The sequence below is a fragment of the Cyrtonyx montezumae genome, unplaced genomic scaffold (assembly GCF_038088225.1).
Source record: "Cyrtonyx montezumae isolate F1298 unplaced genomic scaffold, pur_monq_1.0 scaffold_18, whole genome shotgun sequence".
NCBI classification, from domain to species: Eukaryota; Metazoa; Chordata; class Aves; order Galliformes; family Odontophoridae; genus Cyrtonyx; species Cyrtonyx montezumae.
The window spans coordinates 17,137,487-17,160,420 of NW_027071914.1; the positions used below are offsets into that span (position 1 = coordinate 17,137,487).

At 56.0% G+C, this 22,934-nt stretch overlaps 2 protein-coding genes across 2 annotated transcripts in view; both read left to right on the forward strand.

Moving 5' to 3' along the window:
- Positions 1–3,116: 3,116 nt before the first annotated feature.
- On the forward strand, positions 3,117–4,378 carry POU4F3 (POU class 4 homeobox 3). Its single transcript, XM_065734936.1, has 2 exons — positions 3,117–3,236; positions 3,518–4,378. Exons 1-2 carry the CDS (start codon positions 3,117–3,119, stop codon positions 4,376–4,378), a joined length of 981 nt encoding a protein of 326 aa, XP_065591008.1.
- A 10,202-nt stretch (positions 4,379–14,580) lies between these two features.
- Positions 14,581–22,934, forward strand: part of TCERG1 (transcription elongation regulator 1) — a 29,976-nt gene continuing 21,622 nt past the window's right edge. The window contains 4 exon segments of the mRNA XM_065734915.1: positions 14,581–14,806; positions 18,235–18,387; positions 18,631–18,862; positions 21,570–21,812. Of these exon segments, the coding sequence (XP_065590987.1) occupies positions 14,582–14,806; positions 18,235–18,387; positions 18,631–18,862; positions 21,570–21,812 (853 nt within the window). The 5' untranslated portion in view covers position 14,581.

A 22,934-nucleotide genomic window follows, 5' to 3' on the forward strand; every position in this document is an offset into this window, starting at 1 on the left:
CCCCCCTGGATCCCACGGCCCTCCCCTCTGGGCTGGGACCCGGTGACCCCGTGACCCCATGCCCACACAGCCCCGGCCCCACTGCGTCCCCGTGAGGTCGGGCACCGCGTCCCCCGCACGGATCCGGCAGCTCCCGTAGCTTAGCAACTTTCTTTCGGCTTTGTTAAGTCGGGCTCTTCAATCTCCTTAATGAATAAGAGAATCAAGCCAGGTAATTGATGCTGGGCCGTTTAGCTGATGAATAATTGACCGTCTGGGTAACCGTAGCTATTCCCTCGATCAGATTGTGGAGGAACGGCCGTATCGCGGCGCACGCGGCGCCGTTTGGGGCGGGAGGAGCGCTCCGTGAACCCGACACGGCCGCACCCACGCGCGCCGCGGCCGCGGGCAGCGCGAGGAAGGGCCGCGCCCCAGCAGAGCCCCCCCGCCCGAAAGGGAAAGCGAAAAGGCGTTGCTCCTTTTGAGGAAGAGCGCGGTGCAGTGCCCGGGCAGCGCCGGGGGGTGGGGGTCCGCAGCAGAGGGCGGGAGCTGTGTGTGCAGAGGGACAAAGGACGACGGCCGTGGGTCAGTGCCCTCCACGCGCGAAGCAGCGCCGCACTGCGCCTCGGGACGGCGAAACCACGGCTGGGGAGAAACCCACGGGGACAGTGAGGGCGGCCCCACGCACCTCGGGCACGGCGCACAGTGGGGGCAGCACGCCTTCGCAGCACGGCTCTCATCCCAAGGTTTCCCCGTCTGCCATGGAAGCGTTTACTGTAAATTCTTGGAACTAAATGACATAAAGGACCCGAGAGCCCACTGACACGCTGACAGTGACGGCTCTGAATTAAACTGCAAAGGAGAGCAGAATGTTTTGATGCTGCGGGAAAGTGGGTAACGACCTTCAGGCGGTGACAAAGAGCAGCGCCGGGCTCAGGGCACGCCTGCAATCTGACGGTTACCTCCGGATTTTCAATGAGTCAGTGGTGATGTTTCATCAGGGTATGGGCTCGGTGGTGTTCTTCTTCCAGAAATACCATTAATTATTTACCAGCAGATGAATGATCTCTGAAATCTATTGCAGTGACACCTTTGAGTCCGCAGATAGTTTCTGATGGCAAACCATCTGGGCTCTTTTAACTTGTTATTGTTTATCCCTTGGACTCCTCTCCTCTGTTTGTAAGGTGTAACGTCAGTAGACAGGGCCAGGAGCATCAATATTTTACAGCTTTAATTAAAGGGAGCTAAGCAGCAGCTAGATCACCCCATGCAGCTCCTTTCAGAACAGCGGCCTTCGGGAGGGAAGGGAAAGCCAGCACACGGTGTGGGTACCAGAAGGGCTCGGGCTGGGCCGGGGCACAATGCTGGGCCGTGCTGGGCCGTGCTGGGCTGCGGCGCAGCCTTGAGCCGAGCTCTGTCCACACGTTATGACACCCGGCTGCAGCCTGGGCCACGTCCTCCGTCCCGCGTGGGAGCAGGGAAGCCCCGAGGGCTGCGCAGCTCCCGACCCGAGGGATGGGAGGAGCCGTCACCGCGGTGCGGTCCCTCGGGGGCGAATTGGGCTCCGGGGAACCGGCGCTGCCGCGGCTCCACGCGGCGCTGAATGAACGGAGGGTTAGGAATAAAACAAAGGGAAGGTCTGAAATTCATCCCTCTATTAATTACCTCCAGCGAAGGAGGACCGCCCATAAATATGGTGCCGCTTTGGATAAAACTTTCATGCAGCTGTTTAGGCCCTTTGAAATATAAATGATTTCCTTTAAATGTTTTATCGTAAATCAGAGCACGGAGCTTCGCGACAACACGACGGCTCCGCTCCCAGGGAGGAAGAGCTGTGCCGCCCCGCACCGCCCCGCACCGCCCCGCACCGCCCCGCACCGCCCCGCACGCAGCGCTGAGCTCTTTCTGGGCCGCATCTGTTGCGGTCCCGTCCCCTCGCTCGGCCCGTGACCCCGCACGGGGAAGGACGGCGTCTCGGAACACGCGTGGCCAACGGCTGTGGGCCTCTGTGAATGTGAACCGCGTGATGAAGCGGATCGCTGCCCGTCGCTGAGCCCGAGCCCGGCCCCGCAGTGAACGCCATCCAAAGGAGTGGAGCTCCGGGAATCAGCTGCGCGCTGATCCGAATTGTCCCTCAGAGCCGCGCATTTCCCACGTGCGGATCACTTAAATCCGCGGACCACCGAAGTGTGGCAACGCCGGGGGCCGTGGGAACGTGACGAGAAATCCATAATAAAAACCCAGCGCTCGGGCGCAGTCATGCCCACCTCGGGACCGTGTCGGGACGACGGAGCCGTGCGTCCTACCGAGCAGATGCTCGCGGCCTCCGGTGCGTCCGCACGGAAACCTCGTGCACGGCTCCGAGTACACGCGTGACGCTGAAACCCCGTGGGTTCCCCCCCCCCCCCCCCGCGGTACCGCGGCCGCCACGCAGCGCTCTCAGCGGAGCCGTACCGGGACGGGGCGGTGGGTCCGGTGGGGTCCGTGGGGTCGGGGAGGAGCCGAGTGCCGCTCGGGTTCGCGCAGCTGCGTTATGGCAGCGCTGCGGGGCTCGCGTTATCCGCACGGGAGCAGAGAAAGGGTTTCACCTCTGAAGTACCGCGGCCTGCGCGGTTCGTCTGTGCGGAGCGAGCGACGCAGCAGCGCGGGCTGAGCTCGGACGGCCGCAGCCGGGAGCGCCCCGAGCGGGGTCTGCACGGCCTCGTGTCACACACGGGACGACGTCCCCGGCCCTCCCCTCGCCCTGGGAAGGTCCCGCACGGTCTGAGCGCTGACCCTCGGCCGCAGCCCCCTCCCCCGACGGCAGTCGCCGGGCTGCCAATGCGGGGAGCTCGGGGCCGGCAGAGCGGTAACCTCCGCTCCCGGCCGGGGCCGACCCCGATCCCGCCGCCCCTGAGCCGCCCCGACGGCGCGTCCCGAGCCGGTGCGGGGCCCCACGCTCCCGCCCGCAACACGCGTGCGCGGGGCCCGCTCCAGGCGGCGGTGTAAGATGAGTGAGGGAGCGGGGGGGGGGGGGGGGGGGGGGGGGGCGCGGCGGGGGGAAGCTCCGTCAGTGCCAATCGCTCACTTTGACAGCGGCGAGCCAGAGACAACCCTGAATCGATGTCCGGGGCTGCCTACCTGCGAGGTGCGCGAAGATGATGGCCATGAACGCCAAGCAGCCCTTCCCCATGCACGCCGCCCTGCAGGAGCCCAAGTACTCCGGGCTGCACGCCGGCGCGGAGGCGATGCGCAGGGTTTGCCTCCCGGCCCCGCAGGTATGTAGCTGGAGCGTAATTACCGCTTTAAGGCACGGTTTTTGACAGGCGCTCGCTTAATGTTTTTTTCATGTCAGCAGAACAATCGCGCGTCTCCGCGCTCCCCCATCCCGCTCCCCTCTCCCGTCTCTGATCCGCATGTCTCTTCGAGCAAAGCCGCTGCCTTCATATTAATTTTTATGACCTGAGCTTTGAGGAGGAATCTCTGTGCTCGGCGAGGTTTTTAATCCGGAGATGACAGTATTCCCCACTGACTGCACTATGCGCATTCTTGCTCGCAGCTCCAGGGCAATATATTTGGAAGCTTTGATGAGAGCCTGCTGGCCCGCGCCGAGGCTCTGGCGGCCGTCGACATCGTCTCCCACGCCAAGAGCCATCCCTTCAAGCCGGACGCGACCTACCACGCCATGAGCAGCGTGCCCTGCGGCCCGGCCGCCCCCGCCGCGCTGCCGCACCCCGCGCTGCCCGCGCCGCCGCCGCACCCCGCGTTGGACGCGGAGCTGCTGGAGCACCTCTCCCCCGCGCTGGCCCTGGCCGAGCCCCCGGCCGTGCCCGCGCCGCTGCCGCCGCACCCGCTGGGCGCCGTGGGGCACCTGCCCGTGGGCGTGGGTCCGCCGGGGGGGCCCGCGCCGCCGCCGCCCGCCGCGCCCTGCCTGCCCGACGTGGAGTCCGACCCGCGCGAGCTGGAGGCGTTCGCGGAGCGCTTCAAGCAGCGCCGCATCAAGCTGGGGGTGACCCAGGCCGACGTGGGGGCGGCCCTGGCCAACCTGAAGATCCCGGGCGTGGGCTCGCTCAGCCAGAGCACCATCTGCCGCTTCGAGTCGCTGACGCTGTCGCACAACAACATGACGGCGCTGCGGCCCGTGCTGCAGGCCTGGCTGGAGGAGGCCGAGGCCGCGCACCGCGACCGCGCCGCCAAACCCGAGCTGTTCGCGGGCGCGGAGCGCAAACGCAAGCGCACGTCCATCGCCGCGCCCGAGAAGCGCTCGCTCGAGGCGTACTTCGCGCTGCAGCCGCGGCCCTCGTCCGAGAAGATCGCGGCCATCGCCGAGAAGCTCGACCTCAAGAAGAACGTGGTGCGCGTCTGGTTCTGCAACCAGCGCCAGAAGCAGAAGCGCATGAAGTACTCCGCGGTGCACTGACGGCGGCCCGGCCGGGCGGGACCCCCACCCCCCCCGACGGGCGGGACCCGCACCCACCGACGGCGCGGCTGCACCCGGGGCTCGGAGGGACGGGGCGGGGCGGGGCGGCGCGGGACGAGACCCCGGCGCGGCCCCACCGCAGCCCCGGGACGGGGCGGGCCGCCCGCACCCCCCGGGCCGCCTTGCCGGGCGCGGGGTCCCCGACGTTTCCCGGACTGTGTCGCGCGGGCAGAGCCGTCCGCGGGGCGGCCCCGGGCGCAGCTCCGGGAGCTCGGGGGCCGTGTGCGCGCCCCGCCCGTCCCGACCCGACCCGACCCGACCCGTCCCGTCGCGCTCCGGACGGAGCGCCGCTCCCCACCTCGACTCTGGAATAAAGGCTTTATTTTTCAACCCGAAGGGAACGTGTCGTTTCTGGCTCCCTCTCTCGTTCTGAGCCGGCGGCGCTGGGAGGACCGAGGAAAATATTTGCGAGCGCGAAATCAACGAAAATCGTTCTCCGGGGCGTTTCCCCCGGGCACGGGGACGGAGCTTCGCCCCGTCGGGTCCCGCTGTGCCCACGGCGCCGTACCCGGGGCGGACGGGCGACGACCGCGGCCCCTCCGGTTGGAGTGGAACAAAAACGTCTCCCAAACAAACCCACCGCGGGCTCATTTGTAATGCTGTTTAAAAGGGGAAAAGGCTTTTATTTACGATTCCCAGAAGCACCTTAACGATTAAAAATTAATGGCCGAAGCGTGAGGCTCTTCTGAATATTTCGCTGTGGCATTTCATGAGTGACAGCCATCGAAGCCCGAGCCGGGTCGCGCCCGCCGCCCCGAGAGGAGCGGACCCGACGGTTCCGCCTCTGACCGCGGCTCTCGGGAATCCGCGCGCTCCTCTCGCCGCGTTTTTCCAATCGGCCCCAATGATTTTCCCCCAATCAAATGTCCTTTAATAATACATGCCCTTATGCCATTACATTATATTGCGGGTTCTGAAAATTTAAAATAAGGGTGATGCAATATTAATCGCCTCCCGCTGTATAAGAAGGGCAGGAGGCGATGCAGGCGGCAGCTTCCCCTCTGCCCACCCGCACTTCGGCGGATCCTCGTTGCGGCAGCGCGGGGCTGGGGGCTCCAACGGGCGCTCCGCCATAAAAGCAGGTAGGGGCATCCCCCTCTCCCTCCCCGTTCCTGACCGAAGGCTCCGGCCTGCCCTGCCCTGTCCGGGAAGAGACCTCCGAGCCGGGAGGAGCCGGGGCTGTGCCCGCTGCTCGCTCGGGGGCTGCGATGTGTCGTCGTCCCCGCCGGGTCCCAGGCTCGAGGACCCGGTGGGGTCGGCCCCGCAGCCGGGGCTGCCGACGGAGCGTGGAGCCGACGCCGCCTTTCTTTTAAAGCGGAAATACTGTTTGTGATACACCGAACTCGAAGACATTTTCAGCAGAAGGATCCGGGGCCCGAGGAGCCCGTGACCCACGGAAGAGGAGTATCTGGGTCCCGAGGAGCCCGTGACCCACGGAAGAGGAGTACCCGGGCTAAACGCGGTCATCGCTCCCGCAGGAGGACGTGGCAGCCTCGCGCCGTTCGTGTCCCAGCATTAACGAGGAATATCTACACGTGTGAAGCGCTCCTCGCGTGGGTCCGTTATCATTTGCAGTTCGTGTTAACCTCGCTCAGCTGCGTTCAGCTCGCCCCGCCCGGGCTCTGCTCAGCGCTTTGTGCCGCGTCCTCCTGCCCGCTCACTGCCGAAGGGAGATGGGGATCGTGCTGTTCTTGTGGTGCCAAAGGTGTCCCTGCCGCTTTAATTCGTGACCAGTCTGCTTTTGTCTCTGTTATGTGACGGTTTTACGTTTGTCCTTTCGGGACAGGTCCAGAAAACGGCTTAAAGACGTAATATAAGTCCTAAGTGAACTTTAGACCCTGAAATCTACAGTTACTGTTTCGGAAACCAGAGCTCTGCACGCTCCCCTCCCACCCGCGTGCTGTCAGTGCGACCCGAGCACCTGATCCATCTCTGCTCCCGGTTCCTCTGCGTGGAGGCAGAGCTGCTCACGGCCCAGGGCCCACGCGGTGCTCTGCTCGGTTTCATTCTCTGCCGGCTCCGTGCTTCTTTTTACTCCACATGTGTTGCGCTGCGATGCGATGCACATGACCTGAGAGCTTCGTTTGGGATCTCACGTCGGAGGTCAGCACGTGCTGCGTTAACATTTGGTGCCGAGGAGCACAGGAAAACAGCGTGTGTCCTCTGCTCGGTGTGAGGGGCAGTGCCCTGGAGCTGGGAAGTGATGCCAGGGGCAATGCAGGGAAGGAAGACGGGGAACTGGTGCCCAGAGGGAGCGTCGGTGGCAGCACTCCCTGCAGAGCCCGCAGCCCTCCTGCTGCTCTCCCTCGCTCCCACGGGGCTCGGGCTGGAGCTGAGGACAGAGCTCTACTGGTGGCCGCTCCGCAGTGGTGGGATTTTAGCGCTGCCCTGGGCACCCGCAGTGCAGTATGGCCAGGCCCTCCCCCAGGAAGAGGAGCGTGCAGCCCTGGAGGAAGGACAGCCCCTTCCACAGCACTGGGAGGCAGAAAGTGAAATGTGACTGAAGGGGAGATGGGCACAGTGTGAGACAAAGACCGGGAGCAAATCCCTTCGTGCGCTTCACAAACCACTAACGCTTGATTTATTATTTTTTTTCTCCATCCCATGCTTGTTCCTTAATATCCTGCTCTGTGTCTCTGGGGGACTGCACACCAGAGATGAAAGCAAAGAAAACCAAACAAGCCATTGGCAGTGCTCACTCAATTGATTTTTACACAAAATTTGCCTTCATGCACGAAGGATAGAAAAACGATCCCATTAATAATGAATAGCGAAAACAAATGTGGGGCGGAAATCAATAGAAGCACAGCTGATATCCCAGGGAGAGGCGGGGGGGGAAAGCCCCCAGACACACAGAGCTGCGGGCAGGAGGGGAGGAGGCAGGATGGTGGCGTGGGGTGTGGGACCCTGCGGGTACCCCAAGGGCCTCCATCCCACCTCCGGTGCACGTGGGTTGCCATTTCCCCCAGCCCCAGAAGAGCATCCCACCCCGCTCCTCGTGTCCCCTCCGTCGCTCTGCAGATGCTGGGTACCATCGGCTCCAGGTGGGCATTCAGCAGAGCTCTGTGGGAACGTGCTGGCTCCGGGCAGAGCACTGCTTGGCACCCATAGGAGCAGGAGGAGTCGCTCCGGTGGTGCAGCTGTGCCAGTTATCTTCAGAAGCGTGTTTTAAAGCAATTAAGCAAATTTGTCCTTAATGACAGTGGTTATGTTTTGCAGTCTGCCTGGAAATGTTAGAAACAAATTTCTTCCATCATCAAGACGTGAATTAGACATTGTTTCTTAAAGCAAATTCAGAACTATATATATGGAGCTTTGTGCCATGGTGTTTTCAACAGAATTTCATATGGTGACACAAGGCGTAGATGAAATATTTGTTTTAAAATCCAAAGAGAATTGAAAATGCAATAGCGTTCTATAAACGTAGATCAGCTGTTCTGGAGTGGTGCTGCGTGTGCTGAACGCCCTCAGCCCGCTGGAAACAACCTGCTGTGCATGGAAGGAAGTGCTGCACCTCCATCGTGTGGGGCAGCGCTGGGTGCGTGGGGCCGGGGGGCTGGGGGTCCTGCCCTCTGCGGGGCCAAAGTGGAGCACTGCTCAGGAGAGCACTCATCTCTGCTGATCCTCTGCGCTTTCTGGCAGAGCTTTGGTGAGGACTCATTGAACGTTTCTGGGCCGTAAACGTAACAATAGATACAGGAGCTCTGAGCTGTGCTGGAGCACATCGCACACGTGGGGGCTGCGGGAGGTGTAAGCAGGTGAGCCCAGTGCACGCACCCTGCAGGCTGCACGGCCCCCTTAGTGTGGTGGTGGCCCCGGGTGCTGAGAGCACCGGCAGGGCACCAGGCACTGTAGTGTGGGGTGGACCCGTGCCCATGCAGTGCAGACTGTGCCCCCGCAGCAGCCGTGTCCGTGCAGCTGGAAGGGGGAGGGAGCCAGGAGCAGGGCTGTGCCGCACCTGCAGTGCGTGAGAAGGGGCAGTGCGCTGCACCGAGCGCTGTGCGTTGAGCCTGCCTGTCCACAGTGCTTGCACTGAAAAGAGAAGATAAGCAGAGTGAATTGTGGCTGTTTGAGCTCTTCAAACACGCAGCAAGCAGAGCCGTGCACAAAGCTGCAGCGTTTATGGCATGCAGGGAACGTCCCCTTCATCTCCGGTGTTTGAAATCCTCTTCCAGAGCCACCTGTGGGACCGTGCTGCTCACAACCTGCCCAAAGACCCCCGAATTCACACGGCAAAACACATGAAAGGACATCGGGGCTGGAAGACAAACCCAAGGAAGAAACAGGAACAGGGCTGGATGAATTGTCAGAGCCCCCATGGATGGAGCTGCCCCAGGGGTGCAGCGTGGAGCTGGAGCTGTGTGAGCAGCCGTCCCACAGCCCTGCAGCCAGAGCACGGCGTGCGGGGACCCGAGACGAGGGTGGTATTTAATGTTTGATATCTCAGTTGTTTCTGGATCCGTTTGTTTCTTTCCCCAAATGCCAGAACAAATCAGTCTACAAATGGTACCACATCACGTCCTGAGCACAGCTTTCTGCCTCTGGAAAAAAAAAAACAGTTCTCCTTTATGGAGTGTAAGTAGTGCTGTGAGAGTGTACCTCCAAGGAAACATCCCAGCTCCTGTCTGTCGCTGGAGGAGGAGGACTGCTCGCTCCCTGTGCCGTGGGGTGGCCGGGCTCTCCCCAGGCCCCATTTGTCCACCTGCACTCCCACTGCTCCCTCGTGGGGGTCCCCGCAGCCTCAGCCGGGCTGACCGGGGATGCAGGACGGCCCGGTACCTGCGAGCGGGCACGTGTCCGATGGGCCAGGTGCCACGTGCACACACAGCAACATGGAAAACCCATTATCCCCCGCCGCTGAAACCTGAGGCAATTGGCCGTGAGAGCCCACGTCCTGGGAATGAGCACCGATGCCATTACCCAGGACTCCTCTGCTGAGCTGAAGCACAGGCAGAACAGCTCATGCCTCCAACGTATGGCACTACCTGGCGGCCAAGAGCAGCTCAGAGTCCAGGGCACTGCCCAGGGAGCTCTGCACCGGCTCCGGTACATGTCCTGGCTGCGTTCCTGCTTCCCAGGACTGCCCCTGTGTGCTTCTGGGCCGGGCAGCCCCCCTGCCCGTGCCTGCTCCTCCGTGCCTCCTGCTGCCCGCGGGGCTCTGCGCTCAGCCCTGCCCTGGGGAACCCGTGGCCTGGGGCCTCGTGCTGTGCCGCCGGGCACCCGATGGGCACCGAATGCTGGTGGCTGTGGTGAGCAGCCCGGGCCCACGGAGCGACCGTGGGGAAGGAGCAGCTCAGGCACTGTGAGCACTGGTGCAGGGACCGGGGAGCAGAGCACCTCGGCACATCAATAATTCATAAAATGCCAGCAGCAATGAAGGGAGAGAGGGACTAGAAGTAGGAGAACAGAATATCATAAAGCTTTTTAATGGTCTTTTTCCATTAGTGTCAGAAACGTGGCTGCTCTTCAAGCAGGGGACATTCCCTGGACTCCCACGGAGTTCAGTGTCCCCAGCACACTGCACCCCCTGCCCCATCCCATGCTGCTGCAATGGGCGGGTGCTGCTCAGGGGCCCCCACGGCTTTGGGAGCATTCGCAGGGCCTGGCACCCTGTGAAGGTGCTGCAGAGCAGAGCCATGCTGTGCCCAGCAGCAGTAAAACCAGCCCAGCTTTGTTGGCTGTGTTCGCTCCATGACCTCCAAACAAGCTCAGGTTTGAGGACCCTCTGCTCACACTGCCCATGGCCACCCTCCAACCCGTCCCATCTCTGCAGCCCCACCACAGCTGAGCACCACGGACCCTTCCCCTCAGCAGCACCAGGAATGGCCCAGAGCAGCGTGAGCAGGGGGTGCAGGCTCACGTGGGGTGGGTGTGGGGTGCAGGGGGAGGGGCACTGCGCTGGGAACAGAGGGATGAGTGCTGCATTGCCAAGGGGGAAGGACAGAATGAGTATTTTCTAACTGCAAAGCAGCTGATGCAGCTGGATTTCTGATCCTTTATGGAAGCACCTCAGCACCTTGTGCTGAGGGGAATCCGGATTTTCGTCACAGAACCATAGGGAAAGAATGAGGCCAGAACAAGGAGCCCAGCGCCCAGGGACCGCGTGCACTGTGCCACGTGGCAGTCGATGTGGGGATGTGCCTCGTTAAAGTTTAACAGCACCCAGAGCCATCCCCATGAGTGCCACCCCCCACGAGTGCCTTCCCCACCACCACAGCCCCCAGCACAGCCACACACACAGTGCTCACCGCGGCCGGAGGGGCGCGAGGGCCACGTGCTGCCCGTGGGGCGGGGGTTGGCAGTCAGTGGGTGTCAGCCCCACATCCGCCTCCTGAGCCCCCCAGGCTGCAGTGCTGGAGCTGTGGTGCCAGGAACGAGCATTGTTAGAGGATGCCCAGCACAGATGCTCGGTGCTCCTGTTCGCTGCATTGTTTGCTATGGCAGCCGGGGGGGTCTGTGCCAGACGGCGTGGGGCATACCCTGTCAGACCCTGCCCACACCGAGCCCACGGCTCTACTGTGCAGCACGAGGGGTGGGGGAGGGCAGGGAATAGGGACACTGGGAATGGGGACATCAGGTACGGGGATGCCAGAAGTGCTGCCTGCCCCCTCCAGATGGGACCCCCCGCTGCCGCCCCGTGCCAGCCCAGGGCTTTGGCCCTCCAACACAGCATCCCTGGGTCTCCTTGGCAGATGCTGGCACTGCAGTAGCCTGCAGGCCCTGCAGACAGCCCAGGGCAAGATTTTTAATTCAGCATCATACTTCAACCTCAAATCTGAAAAAAGAAAAAACAGGAAAAGAATGACAGCATGTCAGCACCTCCGAGCCTGTGGTGGAGCTGCTGGATGTGGTGGGGCTGGGGCAGCACGTGGGGGTGCAGTGCTGCCTGGCACAGGGCTGGGGTCAGTGTATGACACATCGCTGTGAGTGGGGACAAAAAGGCCATCTGACATAACCTAAGGAACTTGGGAATTTGGGCAGATTTGAGAGGGAGTGCCCACAACATGGAACACCAAGCATCCTTCCCAAATGTCTGACAGCGATGTAGGACCACTTAAAAAATACTCCTTTGAACATTACAGCAACATGAACACCTGGAAAGGTGGAACGTTTAAAAACCTCCACACGAAAGTGCTCCCTTCCCCATGGCCACACAGCAGCAGCTCTGTGCCACGATGCTCGGAGCAGAGCCCACCGCTGCTGAGCCGCCCCAGCAGCAGGGCCATGGCTGCAGCACCACAGCAGCAGCGAGAAGCAGCGGGGAGGAGCACCAGGCTGCTGTCACAGCCCTGCCTGCGGGTTTTACAGAAGCTCTCTGAACACCCCGCCTGCCTTGGAGACATCACATTTGCACTGTCACGTCTCTGCTTACAGCCCTGTAGGTCTGGAGTCACTGGAGCTAGTCTGGTGCTGGATGACATGAGCAGCCTGACCCTGCTGGTCCCGTTTTGTGTCTGAGCTCCCAGAGTCCTCTCAGCTGGTCAGTTACTGTCCCTTGAACAGCAACTTGTGGCATAAGAATCTGGATTCGACTAAAATCTGGGTAAATTTAATCGCAGGTATTTAACACGCAGTGAACGGTGCCATTTCCAAAAGCCACAGCCGCCTGACACCAGTTCATCGCGGTGACTTGCACGCTGCATCTCACAATTAATTGCTCTTGAAACAGCTGCAGTCTCAGAATTACTGACGGATGTTTTTCTGAGAAAACAAACCTGGCAGTGAGGGAGGGGCTGTGCTGAGGGGCTCCGCGTGGAGCCGGGGCAGCTCCGCTGACCGCCAGGAGAGGGACCCGCAGACACTGCTCTCTGCCTGCCCGAAATTAATGAATTATTGAGACAATCCTGAAACAAGCAGATGAAAAAGAGGATGAAAGACGCTAGTGGCAGACAGACAGCCCCGCTGTTTGGGGAGGATCTGAGCAATCGTGTCCAAAAATGGTTTTAATCTCCCGCCGTCAGAAAGCACTGAGCACTCGCAGCATTTCTGCTTTTCTGCTGGGGCATGGGGTGGGGACGCGCACCCCTCCTCCCCCCCCCCACCGCAGCGCAGCTCCAGCTCCGTCCTGCGGCTGCTCCGGGTGAAGGCAGCGGGGAGGGTGGGCAGCCCCGGGAGGGTGGGCAGCCCCAGCCCCCAACCTCAGCCCCCCAGCCCCAGCTGCTGTCACGGCTGCGGCGACTTTAAGCAAAACTCACGAAGAAAGAAACTCAGCCGCAAAAACAAAGCATCCAGCAGCCTCTTCAGCACAGCCCCATCAGAAAGTCCCTTAGTAATGTCAATTTTTCTTATTACTTCAAGATAAGGGCTTTTATTTTGTTTTATTGTGACATGAAGGAAGAAATGGGAAGAACGGGGTTTCAGAATCGCAGCCGGTCGGGACGGGAGGAGCTGCTGAGCTCCCTGCGGAGACGCGACGTGGCCGTGCAGGGCACCGAGCGCTCGGTGCAGGACGGGCCGCCCAGGGAGGCGGCGGAGTCACCGGGACGGAGGTGGTTAAGGGACGCTGCGCCGAGGGCACGGTTTAACGAGAACCGTTGGTGGCAGGCGGGCGGTTGGACGGAACGACCTCGTAGCTCTTCTCCAACCTCGGCGGTCCTATGGCTGTCAGGTGCTCCTCTCTGTGGAAGTGCGCAGTTGGGCAGTGGGAGCACGGAGTGCTGTGGAACGCGCTGTACGACCAACGGCACACGCTGAGCTCCCATCTCCCGCAGCAGCTCCCGTCTGTACGCGCATCCACAGCCGCCTCAGATGGGGCCAAGCGCCGTGCCGCACAGCGCCGGGACCAACGCGGGTCACGGCCCCGCACGGAGCCCACGCGCGCCCCGCGCCGGCAGCGGGCGGAGCGGCACCGCCCACCCGCGACAAAGCGAACCCCGGCGGAGCGGGGGGGGCGGGGCGGGGCGGCCCGCGCATGCTCATTGGGCGCCGCTGGTTTCCGGCGCGGCGGCCGCGGCGCTCGCGTCCCGCTATTGGCTGCCGACGAGCCGTGACGTAACGGGGCGCGCCCTTTGTGATTGGGAGTGCGCAGCCGCCCCTGCGATCCGATTGGTGCGCGTCTCCAGGCGCTCTGCTCGCTGATTGGACGCGGTTTCCTTTTTTTTTTTTTTTTTCCCCTACGGCCTGTTCCGGACAATGTGACGTCACTTCCCGTCTTCTCTCTGGGTCACGCCTCACGTGACTGGGTCGCAAGCGGCGCGGGACGGCCCCCGGCAGCCAATCCCGGTGCGTCTGGCTTCTTCCATTCAAAGTCGGCGGGCGCTGCGGCCAATCGCGGGGCGGTCCCGCCCCCGCGAGCGCTGACGGGCGTGGGCGGTGGCCAATGGGGTACGGCGGGGCCTGGCCGTGGCGGCAGCGGCTCGGCGGCGCTGCGAGGTGGCGATGGCGGAACGGGGCGGCGGCGGCGGCGCGGGGGCTGGAGGCGGCGAGGGGGAGGCGGCCGCGGCGGCGGCTGAGCGGTTCAGCGGCGAGCTCAGGTACCGCGCGGCGCGGCGCTCCGGCTGTGCGCCGCGGCCACGACCGGCCTCCTGCGGCCTAAGCGCGGCGCTGCCCGGCGCGGCCTGCGGCGGATGAGGGAGGCTGGGCCGCGGGCTTCGCTCCTTTACCGCCCCCTCCTCCGCCTTTGTCCGCGCCGCGCGAGACCGCCGGGCCGGGCCGGGCCTCCGTGGGCGGGCAGGGAGCGCCGGTGCGGGGCGGGACGCGGCTGCTCCTTCCGGGGCAGGGGTTGGGCCGCGGGGCAGTGCCGCTCCTCTGTTGGTGCCCTCTGCTCCCCTCGTGCGGAAGCGGCGCGGGGCGGAATTGCGCTCTCGGAGCGGCGGAGCCGCGTTCCCCGCACGTGCGCGCGGTTTGTGCCCCGGAGCCGCGCCTTGCGGAGCGCTGTGGGGCCGGGGCGGTTCCAGCTCGAGGGCGGTTGTTTCTCTCTGTGCGGAGTTAATAACTCACGTCCTTTGAGTTTGCGAAGGGAAGAACCTACTGAAGCAGTTGCGTACGGGTTTTCATTTAATGACATCTTGGCATATTTCCTCACCCGGCTGTGTTTTGTTGGAGGTTTTCCTCTTTTATTATTTATTTTTTCTTAACCAGCTTTGATTTTCGTGCAGTTCAGCAGTGAACGATAGCGATCTGAGTGTCCCGTGTCCCCGCAGGATGGCCCAGCAGCAGGCGCTGAGGTTCCGTGGCCCCGCGCCGCCCCCGAACGCAGTGATGCGCGGACCCCCTCCACTGATGCGCCCACCGCCGCCCTTTGGGATGATGCGGGGCCCCCCGCCCCCGCCGCGCCCCCCCTTCGGGCGCCCTCCCTTCGACCCCAACATGCCTCCAATGCCACCCCCAGGAGGGATCCCCCCACCGATGGGACCCCCACACCTGCAGGTAAGCGCGGGCTGTCCTGTCTGCGGGTGTGGCAGGTAGGGTGCTGCCTGTCTGTGTGTGGGATTGGGAAAGGAGAGCGTTGAGGTGGGTGAGGAAAGCTGCTGGGATGGCATGTGGTTGCTGTGAGCTGTTACAGAACTCATGCTGACGTGTGGCAGTATGAAGAACCACTTCTTACAGCAATTCTACGTAACGGTGTATGTGGCCAGGGTGAGTTCACTGCCACCATTAACCAAAACCCAACTGTACTTTCGGGCCTTGTGGCCACGCGGAATGCAGCAGTTAGCTGTACAAAGCCCTCTGCACTTGGAAAAACAGACCCTTGAGGTGTGTATCGGCATTTTGGGATGATCTGGTACGCTGTGACTGCTTACTGAGCAGTGGTGAATGAGCACAGACTGGCAGAAGGTACAGTGGGTTGAATTCTGCCCGAGTTCTGGCATGAGCCATAAAGGCAATCGCTATGGAAGTTTGCTGTTAGTTCTGATTGCCAAGGGACTGGTCAGATAGTAGTGACTGATAAGCAGATCTGTAATCAGTGATTGAGTATGTTTTGTTTCTGTGCTGAATTCAGAAGGTTATGTCATTAGTGATACACCAGAAATTGTCAGTGGACTGAAAAACATCTGGAAAACCTGAGAGTATGCTCAGGGTTTGACTGAGTCAGAGGCACATATCCCTCGTACTGACACGAGTCTGTGTTCTCCTTTGTCTGAGGGAGCACATTCTTTATCTCAGTACGTTTGGTGCTTGGTGTGCTTTTTGTTGTGATTTTTTTTAACTTTGAGCGTTCCTTGCATCTACAGGATTAGTCTGAGCATATTGGGAGCCTTCTGGGCTCCAGTCAGGTGCATCTCTGCTTGCGTTTTATGATGATGTAAGTTTAAGTGCTTCTGCTTACTTTGCAGATATTTGGGCAGTTTGAAGGCACAACATACTTGTGAATAAGAAAAGTTTTGTTGTAATACAGGGGTATTGGAGCGCTGTGTTACCATGTGGGGCTGTAGGCAGTGAATAATACTGTGTGGTGTTTTAAGTAATGGTTTAAATCCACTCTTTATAATGGAATAGTGAACAGTACCATTCTGTGAAATATATTTGAAAGAGCAGGGAGAGAAAACATGGTAACAGGGCTTATTTTATGCTATTTTTGGTCTTGCTTTGCCTGTGTCTTTGGCAGCTGAACAATGGAAGCTTCTTTCCACATCACTCCCAGTGCAGAGTGGTTCGTGTATGGCTTTGCATATAGCTTTATACAGATGGTGGAGCAGCAGGAAGGGAAGCAAAGAAGCCACCAGTACGGGAGCAAGGGCTTAATGTGGACCTCACATGAAATAAACCAGCATGACCCTGCAGCCTCGTCTCGCGTGCTGTCGTCATCTCGAGTTTGAGATCTTTAGAAAAAATGTGTTTTCCATAGTAGATTTTATTTCCTTGGGCATAATGCATGGTGTTAGAACTTGGAGGGGTGAAGTAGCTGTTTCTTTCAGTTCTCAGTTGAAAAGACCCGTGGAGTTGAAGATGGAAACAGTAACTCTCTTGATGTCAGCAGCCCCCAGTCTAGTGGAAAGCTGTCTTTTCCCTTCATCTGGTACCAGGACCTTGTTCTTGGTCTTGGATGAGTTCATATTCAGCTTAAATTTATTTAAGACTATTTCCACACACACACCTTTCTCTTGGTGCTTTGTGATCCTGTTTTCCCACTGTTATGGTGTTAGCATTCACGCACCCTTCACTGACTAGAGAGCTCTGAAGAAAGTGAAGGTGCTGAATTGTGCAGTGGACCTAGGAAGGATGCACGGGACCTGCTTCCTGGTGCCTGCACCATTTCAAGAATCAGCCAGTTAATTTGAAGCCCAGAGCCCTGACGTCTCATTGTTTTGTATATTTGATTTATACTGTGCATGTGCTGTGGCACTCAGCTGTTACGTTGTGGCTGTTCAGTCATACTGTGCATTAAGTGTATCTGCAGCTCGTTGCCATGCGTGAAATTCATGCTCCAAACTTGTCTGCGTTTCTTCGTACCTTGTCAACACCATGCTCTGCTTTGCACACAACTCTAAGGGTGATGCAGTGCTTAGTGTGCAGCTGAGCTGTTTTCTGTGTCCCCTGACTGCACGCTGGGATCCTCTCCTCTGTTCCTAGTGCTGCCCTGGGACAACTCAACTCCTTTTTTCTTCAGGAAAGAGCAACTGCGCGCTAAAAGTAGGCTACTGGATTTCTTACAGATTGCAGGGTAGTAAAGAGAAAGATCCTCTAACGGCCAGATGGAGGAGCTGTAGAGAAGTCTTCAAGAAAGAAAGTTACCTTACTGGCTTTCTTGTTATTCTGTCCATGGCCTTTTGACTTCCTTTATAATGGTTCTGAACAAAAAATCAAGAGTTGGTACATGAATTTAAAAAGCAGTTTAAAATACATCTCCTGCAGCAGAGATCTTATCTCAGGAAAGCTTCCCAAAGAAGCCAAATGTATGCAGAAACCAAGGGCATGGCACACTGAAAGCTACCACAGGTCGGACTCATTCCCAGAGTGTGGGTACAGCTTGGTGTTGGCTTGCATGGCACATCCCCCTGAGCCACCCAGTTCTGTTACATGGGATTTCCTGCAGATTTCAGCAGAGCTTTCATCCTGCTGCATGGATGCATTTCGCCATGCAGCTTGCTAGTTATGAGGGCACAGCTAGAAGCTTTTTGCAGTGAACTCTCTTGGTACTGCTTTTTTGAGGAGAAACTGTTGTGGATCATAAGTTCAATTAAAACCAGAGTTATGTGGATAGTTGGGGCAGTTGTAGGTGAATGCAGAGTGAATTAAAGAAGTTGATGGGTTTTGTTGACTGCCCTTTCTCGCAGGGAAGCATTTGCTATACTTGTTACATATGGGAAGTTTCAGAACAGTCCAAATAAACCAGTGAGATAAATGTACCTTTAATTAGAAAACCAGGCATTCAGTTTTACGTGTACCAGCAGATGTTCAGGACAGTTCTGGATTTCTTCTGATCGTGTGATAATGAAGATAAATTTGATGGTTTTCTTTAAATTAACGTTAGCTGGATGACTGAGACTGTAACTGTGCAGTGGTGAGGTGTCTGAGGGGCCGTTACTCAGAAACAGTTCTACCATTCTTTCTCTTTTGCAGGGGCATTTTTTCTCCTTTTTCAGAGAGTAGTTTTCTCTCACCCCGCTCCTTTTCCTGCCACTCTTCTCTGCTGCTTTGCATTTGCGTTAATGTCTCAGGTGTGGAGTGTTTCTTCCCTGTGCTGTTCCTCCATAGGTGGTGCTTTGTCGGGGAGTTCTCTGAGCTGCTGCTGGTTGCTAAAGCTCTGGGGATGGGCAGTTAACGTTAGCACAGCTATAATGAATGTTGGTGCTTTAATATTGGCAAGCCCAATTTGAAAATGGTATTACATTATTGCTGTTGTATGCCTTCAGAGACCACCATTTATGCCTCCTCCCATGGGCAGCATGCCACCGCCTCCCGGAATGATGTTCCCTCCGGGAATGCCACCCGTCACTGCCCCTGGGACACCAGCGATGCCCCCAGCTGAAGAGATATGGGTGGAGAACAAAACTCCAGATGGCAAGGTAGGATGGTTACCAGAGGCAACAGAGTAATGGGTGTTTGCTGCTGTTGTCAAGACGTTGCAGTGTGCAGTCCTTCACGTGGGGACTCTACTTTTTTAAGAAAAGGTTTCATGGTAAAGCCCTATATACTTCTGTTCATTGTCTTATTAAAATTACTTAATTAGAGCAGGAGTAGCTAAAACAGTGATACGTCTTCCCCTGTCAGGTGAGCACCTGTTTGATTGTGACATCCTTAACTCGTAGGTCTATTTCTACAACGCGCGTACGCGCGAGTCAGCGTGGACCAAGCCGGACGGGGTGAAGGTCATCCAGCAGTCGGAGCTGACCCCGATGCTGGCGGCCCAGGCCCAGGTCGGTGCCTCCACTCCCACAACCAGCAGTGCCGCGGCCGCGTCTCCGTCCACCTCCTCGAGCACTCAGTCCTCCACAACCTCCACCACGACCACGGCCACCTCGGTTTCACAGACAAATTCCAGTGAGTACCTGAGGGTTTCTCAGCTTTGCCATGTTGGGGAGCTGCTCTGGGGAAGTGCTGCAGTGAAAGCTTAGTATCCAGCAGGGAGCAATTCCCATGTCAGGTGGGGTGTGTTCAGAGTACAGTTTTTAATCCATAAGAGTATTGCATGCATGTTTATTTCTATTTATTTACTTTTTCTTTCTGATTTGGAAGAGTTAAAGTAATGCTGTGCTCTGGTAGATCAATCTCTAGGTCAGTGTGCAACCCTTTTTCTTTAGGTCTTCGTATGGTTTTTTTTCCCCTGCTGTTATCACATCAAATCAAAACGATTATGTATCCATTTCCTTTTGACAGTAGTTAAACCAAAATTGTTTTTAAAAATATGTGTCTCCCCCCCCCAAAAAAAAAAATTGAGATAGGAATTACAATTGTACAGTTTCCTCTGTTTCTAAGATTGCATTCGTTGCTTTCAGAGGAAATCTTTCATGCTCTTTCTGGGCCACGTAGAATCGGTTGACTGCAGAACAGAGCTCCTTCTGATGTCTTATTTTTATCACTAGTAGCTTTCTGGCTAAGCCTCATAAGTTCCCATTTGCTGGAGTTGAACAAAAACGGAAAAAGAAAGTCCTTAGCCCCATTATTATCCACAGATTACCTTTGAATAAGAGTCTGAAGATTACTGCTGATTACATGATCAAAGTCTTTGCTTTTAAGGATTTTCTTAGTGAGAAACCCCAGGAGAATAGGGGTCCTGATTTATGCAGTATGGACATAGTGAATGCTTATACGTAGCAACTGCATCAAACGATAGTTTATGGTGTACTTTGGCATTTATATGCTAACAGATGCCTCTAGAGCAGAACATCAACACAGATGTGTATTTTATGTACTCTAAATCTATCTGCATGAGTCTGTCACCAGCAAACAACTGAGTAAAGTCAGCATGTGTGGACAAAGCAAGGCATGCTAATTAACAAACGCTTTGGTCAGTGCTATGCCTGTGTGCAGGGTACTGAAAGCACAGCATCTCTGCTGCTCTGGAGGCCCTTGATAGCTCTTATTGTTGTAGCTGTGCTGGCAGAAACTTGTACAGTGGGCCAGGCAAAGTGTCCACAGAAGATGAGCAATTGCTGAGCAATTGTAGCGCACAGATGCGTCCCTTTGAAATATTTGACCTTTATGCTGTAGCAGGAGAGACAAGTCAGCTTAATTTGCAGTTTAACCCAAATGCCTTGTATCTTTGTTCAGAGGGAAGTCAGGTTTGGGCAACCCACAAAGTGTGCTTTGTTAGTCCTGGAAGGAGGTCATTGAAGGAACAAAAAATTTGCATTGCTCAAAACTTTTCAGAGCTTTAGTATGAGAGATACAGTGATCAGCTGCTTTGTTGCAGTAGGTCTGGTGCCATCACCTGAGGCTGCAGCCATTTTGCAGGCAGCAGGTGAGCATTAGGTGTCTGAGAACTGCTCCTAGTTTTGACATCACTCTTCATGCACCTTCTCTGAAGCAAAATTTCTTGATGCTAAATGCTAAGAGTCTGTTCTACTTCTGCCTGTTCTACCTGCTAAACTTTGTCTTTGCTTTCAGGAACTGCTACTGTTGGTGTCTGTGCCTAGGTGATAAAATTTTACCAGTTGAAATTATTTTACAACTCTCAGGCTTGGTCTGTGAAGGACTGGGGCTTCTGGTAAGCTCCGTCCTCATCTGGTACTGATTTGGTGTCGGCCTTAAATCACAAGCTTGCTCCTGGCTCTGTTTCCCTAAATTTTAGGTGAAGAACTCTCATTCTGAAGCACTTAATTACAACAGACCAAAAATCTTTACCCAAGTACCTTGATACTGATACCCTATTGGGAGTGCTTCTGCTTTCTGGTTAAAGAAGGCATCCAGTGTGCCCGTATATCATGTGCTTATGATTGGCATTTCTGGTTTTTTTAATTAACACATTTTTCAAGTTCCTCCTCTACTCTGCCAAACCTCAGAATATGAATTTCAGGGCTGATCAATGGCTCTGACCCATCAGGTCTCTACTTCCCGTTTTGCCTGTGCTTTGTCACGTAGCACCGATCCTGGTTACATGCTGATGCCAGGCATGCTACAGGGATTGCTGAATTGAATGCCACTATTGTATTTTTCCACTGGGAGGCACTGAAAACCAATAAAGTTCTTGCAGCTTCTAAACAAAAAGTACTTTCCTTTTCCGTGCTTAATTACACATTCTTTAATTGACGTTTTTCCATTCTTGGATCACAAAATCGTAATTGTAGTTGTAGATGGACTGTTGTCATGCACGTGCTGGTTATTGCTCACTAAAACAGAATGTTCCTTAATTCAATATAAGAATAAACTTTTTCCATTTGAAACTTTCTGTAACTTTCTGTTCCCTTTCTGTTCTTCTGAACAGGGATGCAGAGTAGAATTTAATGTATGTACTGAATGAGCTCTGTTTCTCCTTTGCTGTGCTTTTGCCACCACTGTACAGACTTGTTAGGAGTAATGAATGATACAAAGCAAAATCTGAAAATACTTAGTGTTACAGAGAAGGCAAAAGCTGTTTTCTGTCCAAGAGTGTCTTCCTGTTGATTCTAAGCATACCTACTGTAGCATGCTGGGAAACAGAGAGCCAGTATGTTTGCAGAGAATATATTGTAGTATCTGAGATACAAGGTGTTCTTTCTTTTTTTTTTTTTTCTTTTTTTTTTTTTTTTGTTTGTTTGTTTTTTATCAGCACCTACTACACAAGACCAGACCCCAAGTTCGGGTGTTTCAGTTGCCACACCATCAGTCAGTGTTTCAACCTCTGCTCCTTCTGCTACACCTGTGCAGACTGTACCCCAGCCAGTCCCACAGACATTGCCTCCTGCAGTTCCTCATGCAGTACCTCAACCAACTGCAGCAATTCCTGCTTTTCCACCATTAATGGTACCTCCATTTCGTGTCCCCCTTCCTGGCATGCCTATTCCACTTCCAGGTAAATTGGCAAACTGTAATTGTCTTGTCCGCTACATGTCCATGTTGTCAATTTGTTTGCTCTCATGTGTCCACTGTGTATGGAACTTGCCTGAATCCTCTCCACTTAGAGTATTTCTGAAAGAATTCAGGGACAGCAGACAGACTTTTTAATTAACGGTGAACATTAAATTTTTGAGTCTAATTCTTTGATATCCGTATCAGAAGATAGGAACATTTAAACATGCAAACTTTTGTGGTTTTAGAATATTGGAAATAGCAGGAAGTGTTTAGTGCAGTTCTTGTCCTATGACACTTGTCCTTCTCATTGTCCTGTTTAAAATAGTGAGATTCTGGACAGAACCTGTAAGTGACTGAGAATATGGATGCTTGATTTAGACCTGGAGTCTTGTGCTTAAATATTGGTTAGGTACAGCCCTCCCTCCCCATTCTGCCACCCCCCCCCAAAAAAAAAAAAAAAAAGTTGAAAATATTTTGTGAGCAGGAAAAGTTACCATTCAGGTACATTGCCCTTGAATGATGTCAGGTGTTTCTAGCTCTCTTATTTTGCAACTCTCAAGTCTGATGCTGAAAATTGGAGCAAAATGTGGAGGATTAAACTGGGGACAATTTAAATGAAGGCATTCAAGATGTTAGATTCAGATTTAATGTGTCCTGTGAAGAAGTCGTAGGTGGTTGCTCTCTGGTGTCTAGGTAAATCATATTTATCAGGTTTCAGTCAAATATTTAGTCAGATATTGGAGGAAATATTTTGGGTTGGCAAAATTTTGGTCTTGGCTGGCTGGCTGTAATCTCTGAATGGGTCCTAACTGGTCCTTAATTACTTCATTCAGTTTGTGTTGAGCTCCTTTTCTAGTTCCAAAGTAATTACCCTTTTTTGTTGTTGTTTCCTGATGTGCAATAGCATGAATATACAGTGATGATTTTCTGTTGCAAGGAAAAATGTTAGGTTGTGGTTATGCTTTATACGAGTTAGCTTTTAACGAGGGAGCTGTAATTCTGTGATTCTGTGAATTAGAGGGAAGGACTCTGAGCCATCTCCTTGTGCTTTTGTGCAGATAGAGCAAGGTGACTTCTTTCTCCTGTCCCTTCATTGTGCGGATGCGGTACAAAGGAAGGGTGC

Excerpts from the sequence above, each read along its gene's own strand:
- POU4F3 (XM_065734936.1), top strand. The coding sequence starts at position 3,117 with ATGATGGCCATGAACGCCAAGCAGCCCTTCCCCATGCACGCCGCCCTG. Across the intron at positions 3,237-3,517 it reads TTTGCCTCCCGGCCCCGCAG|CTCCAGGGCAATATATTTGG; the intron begins GTATGTAGCTGG and ends TCTTGCTCGCAG.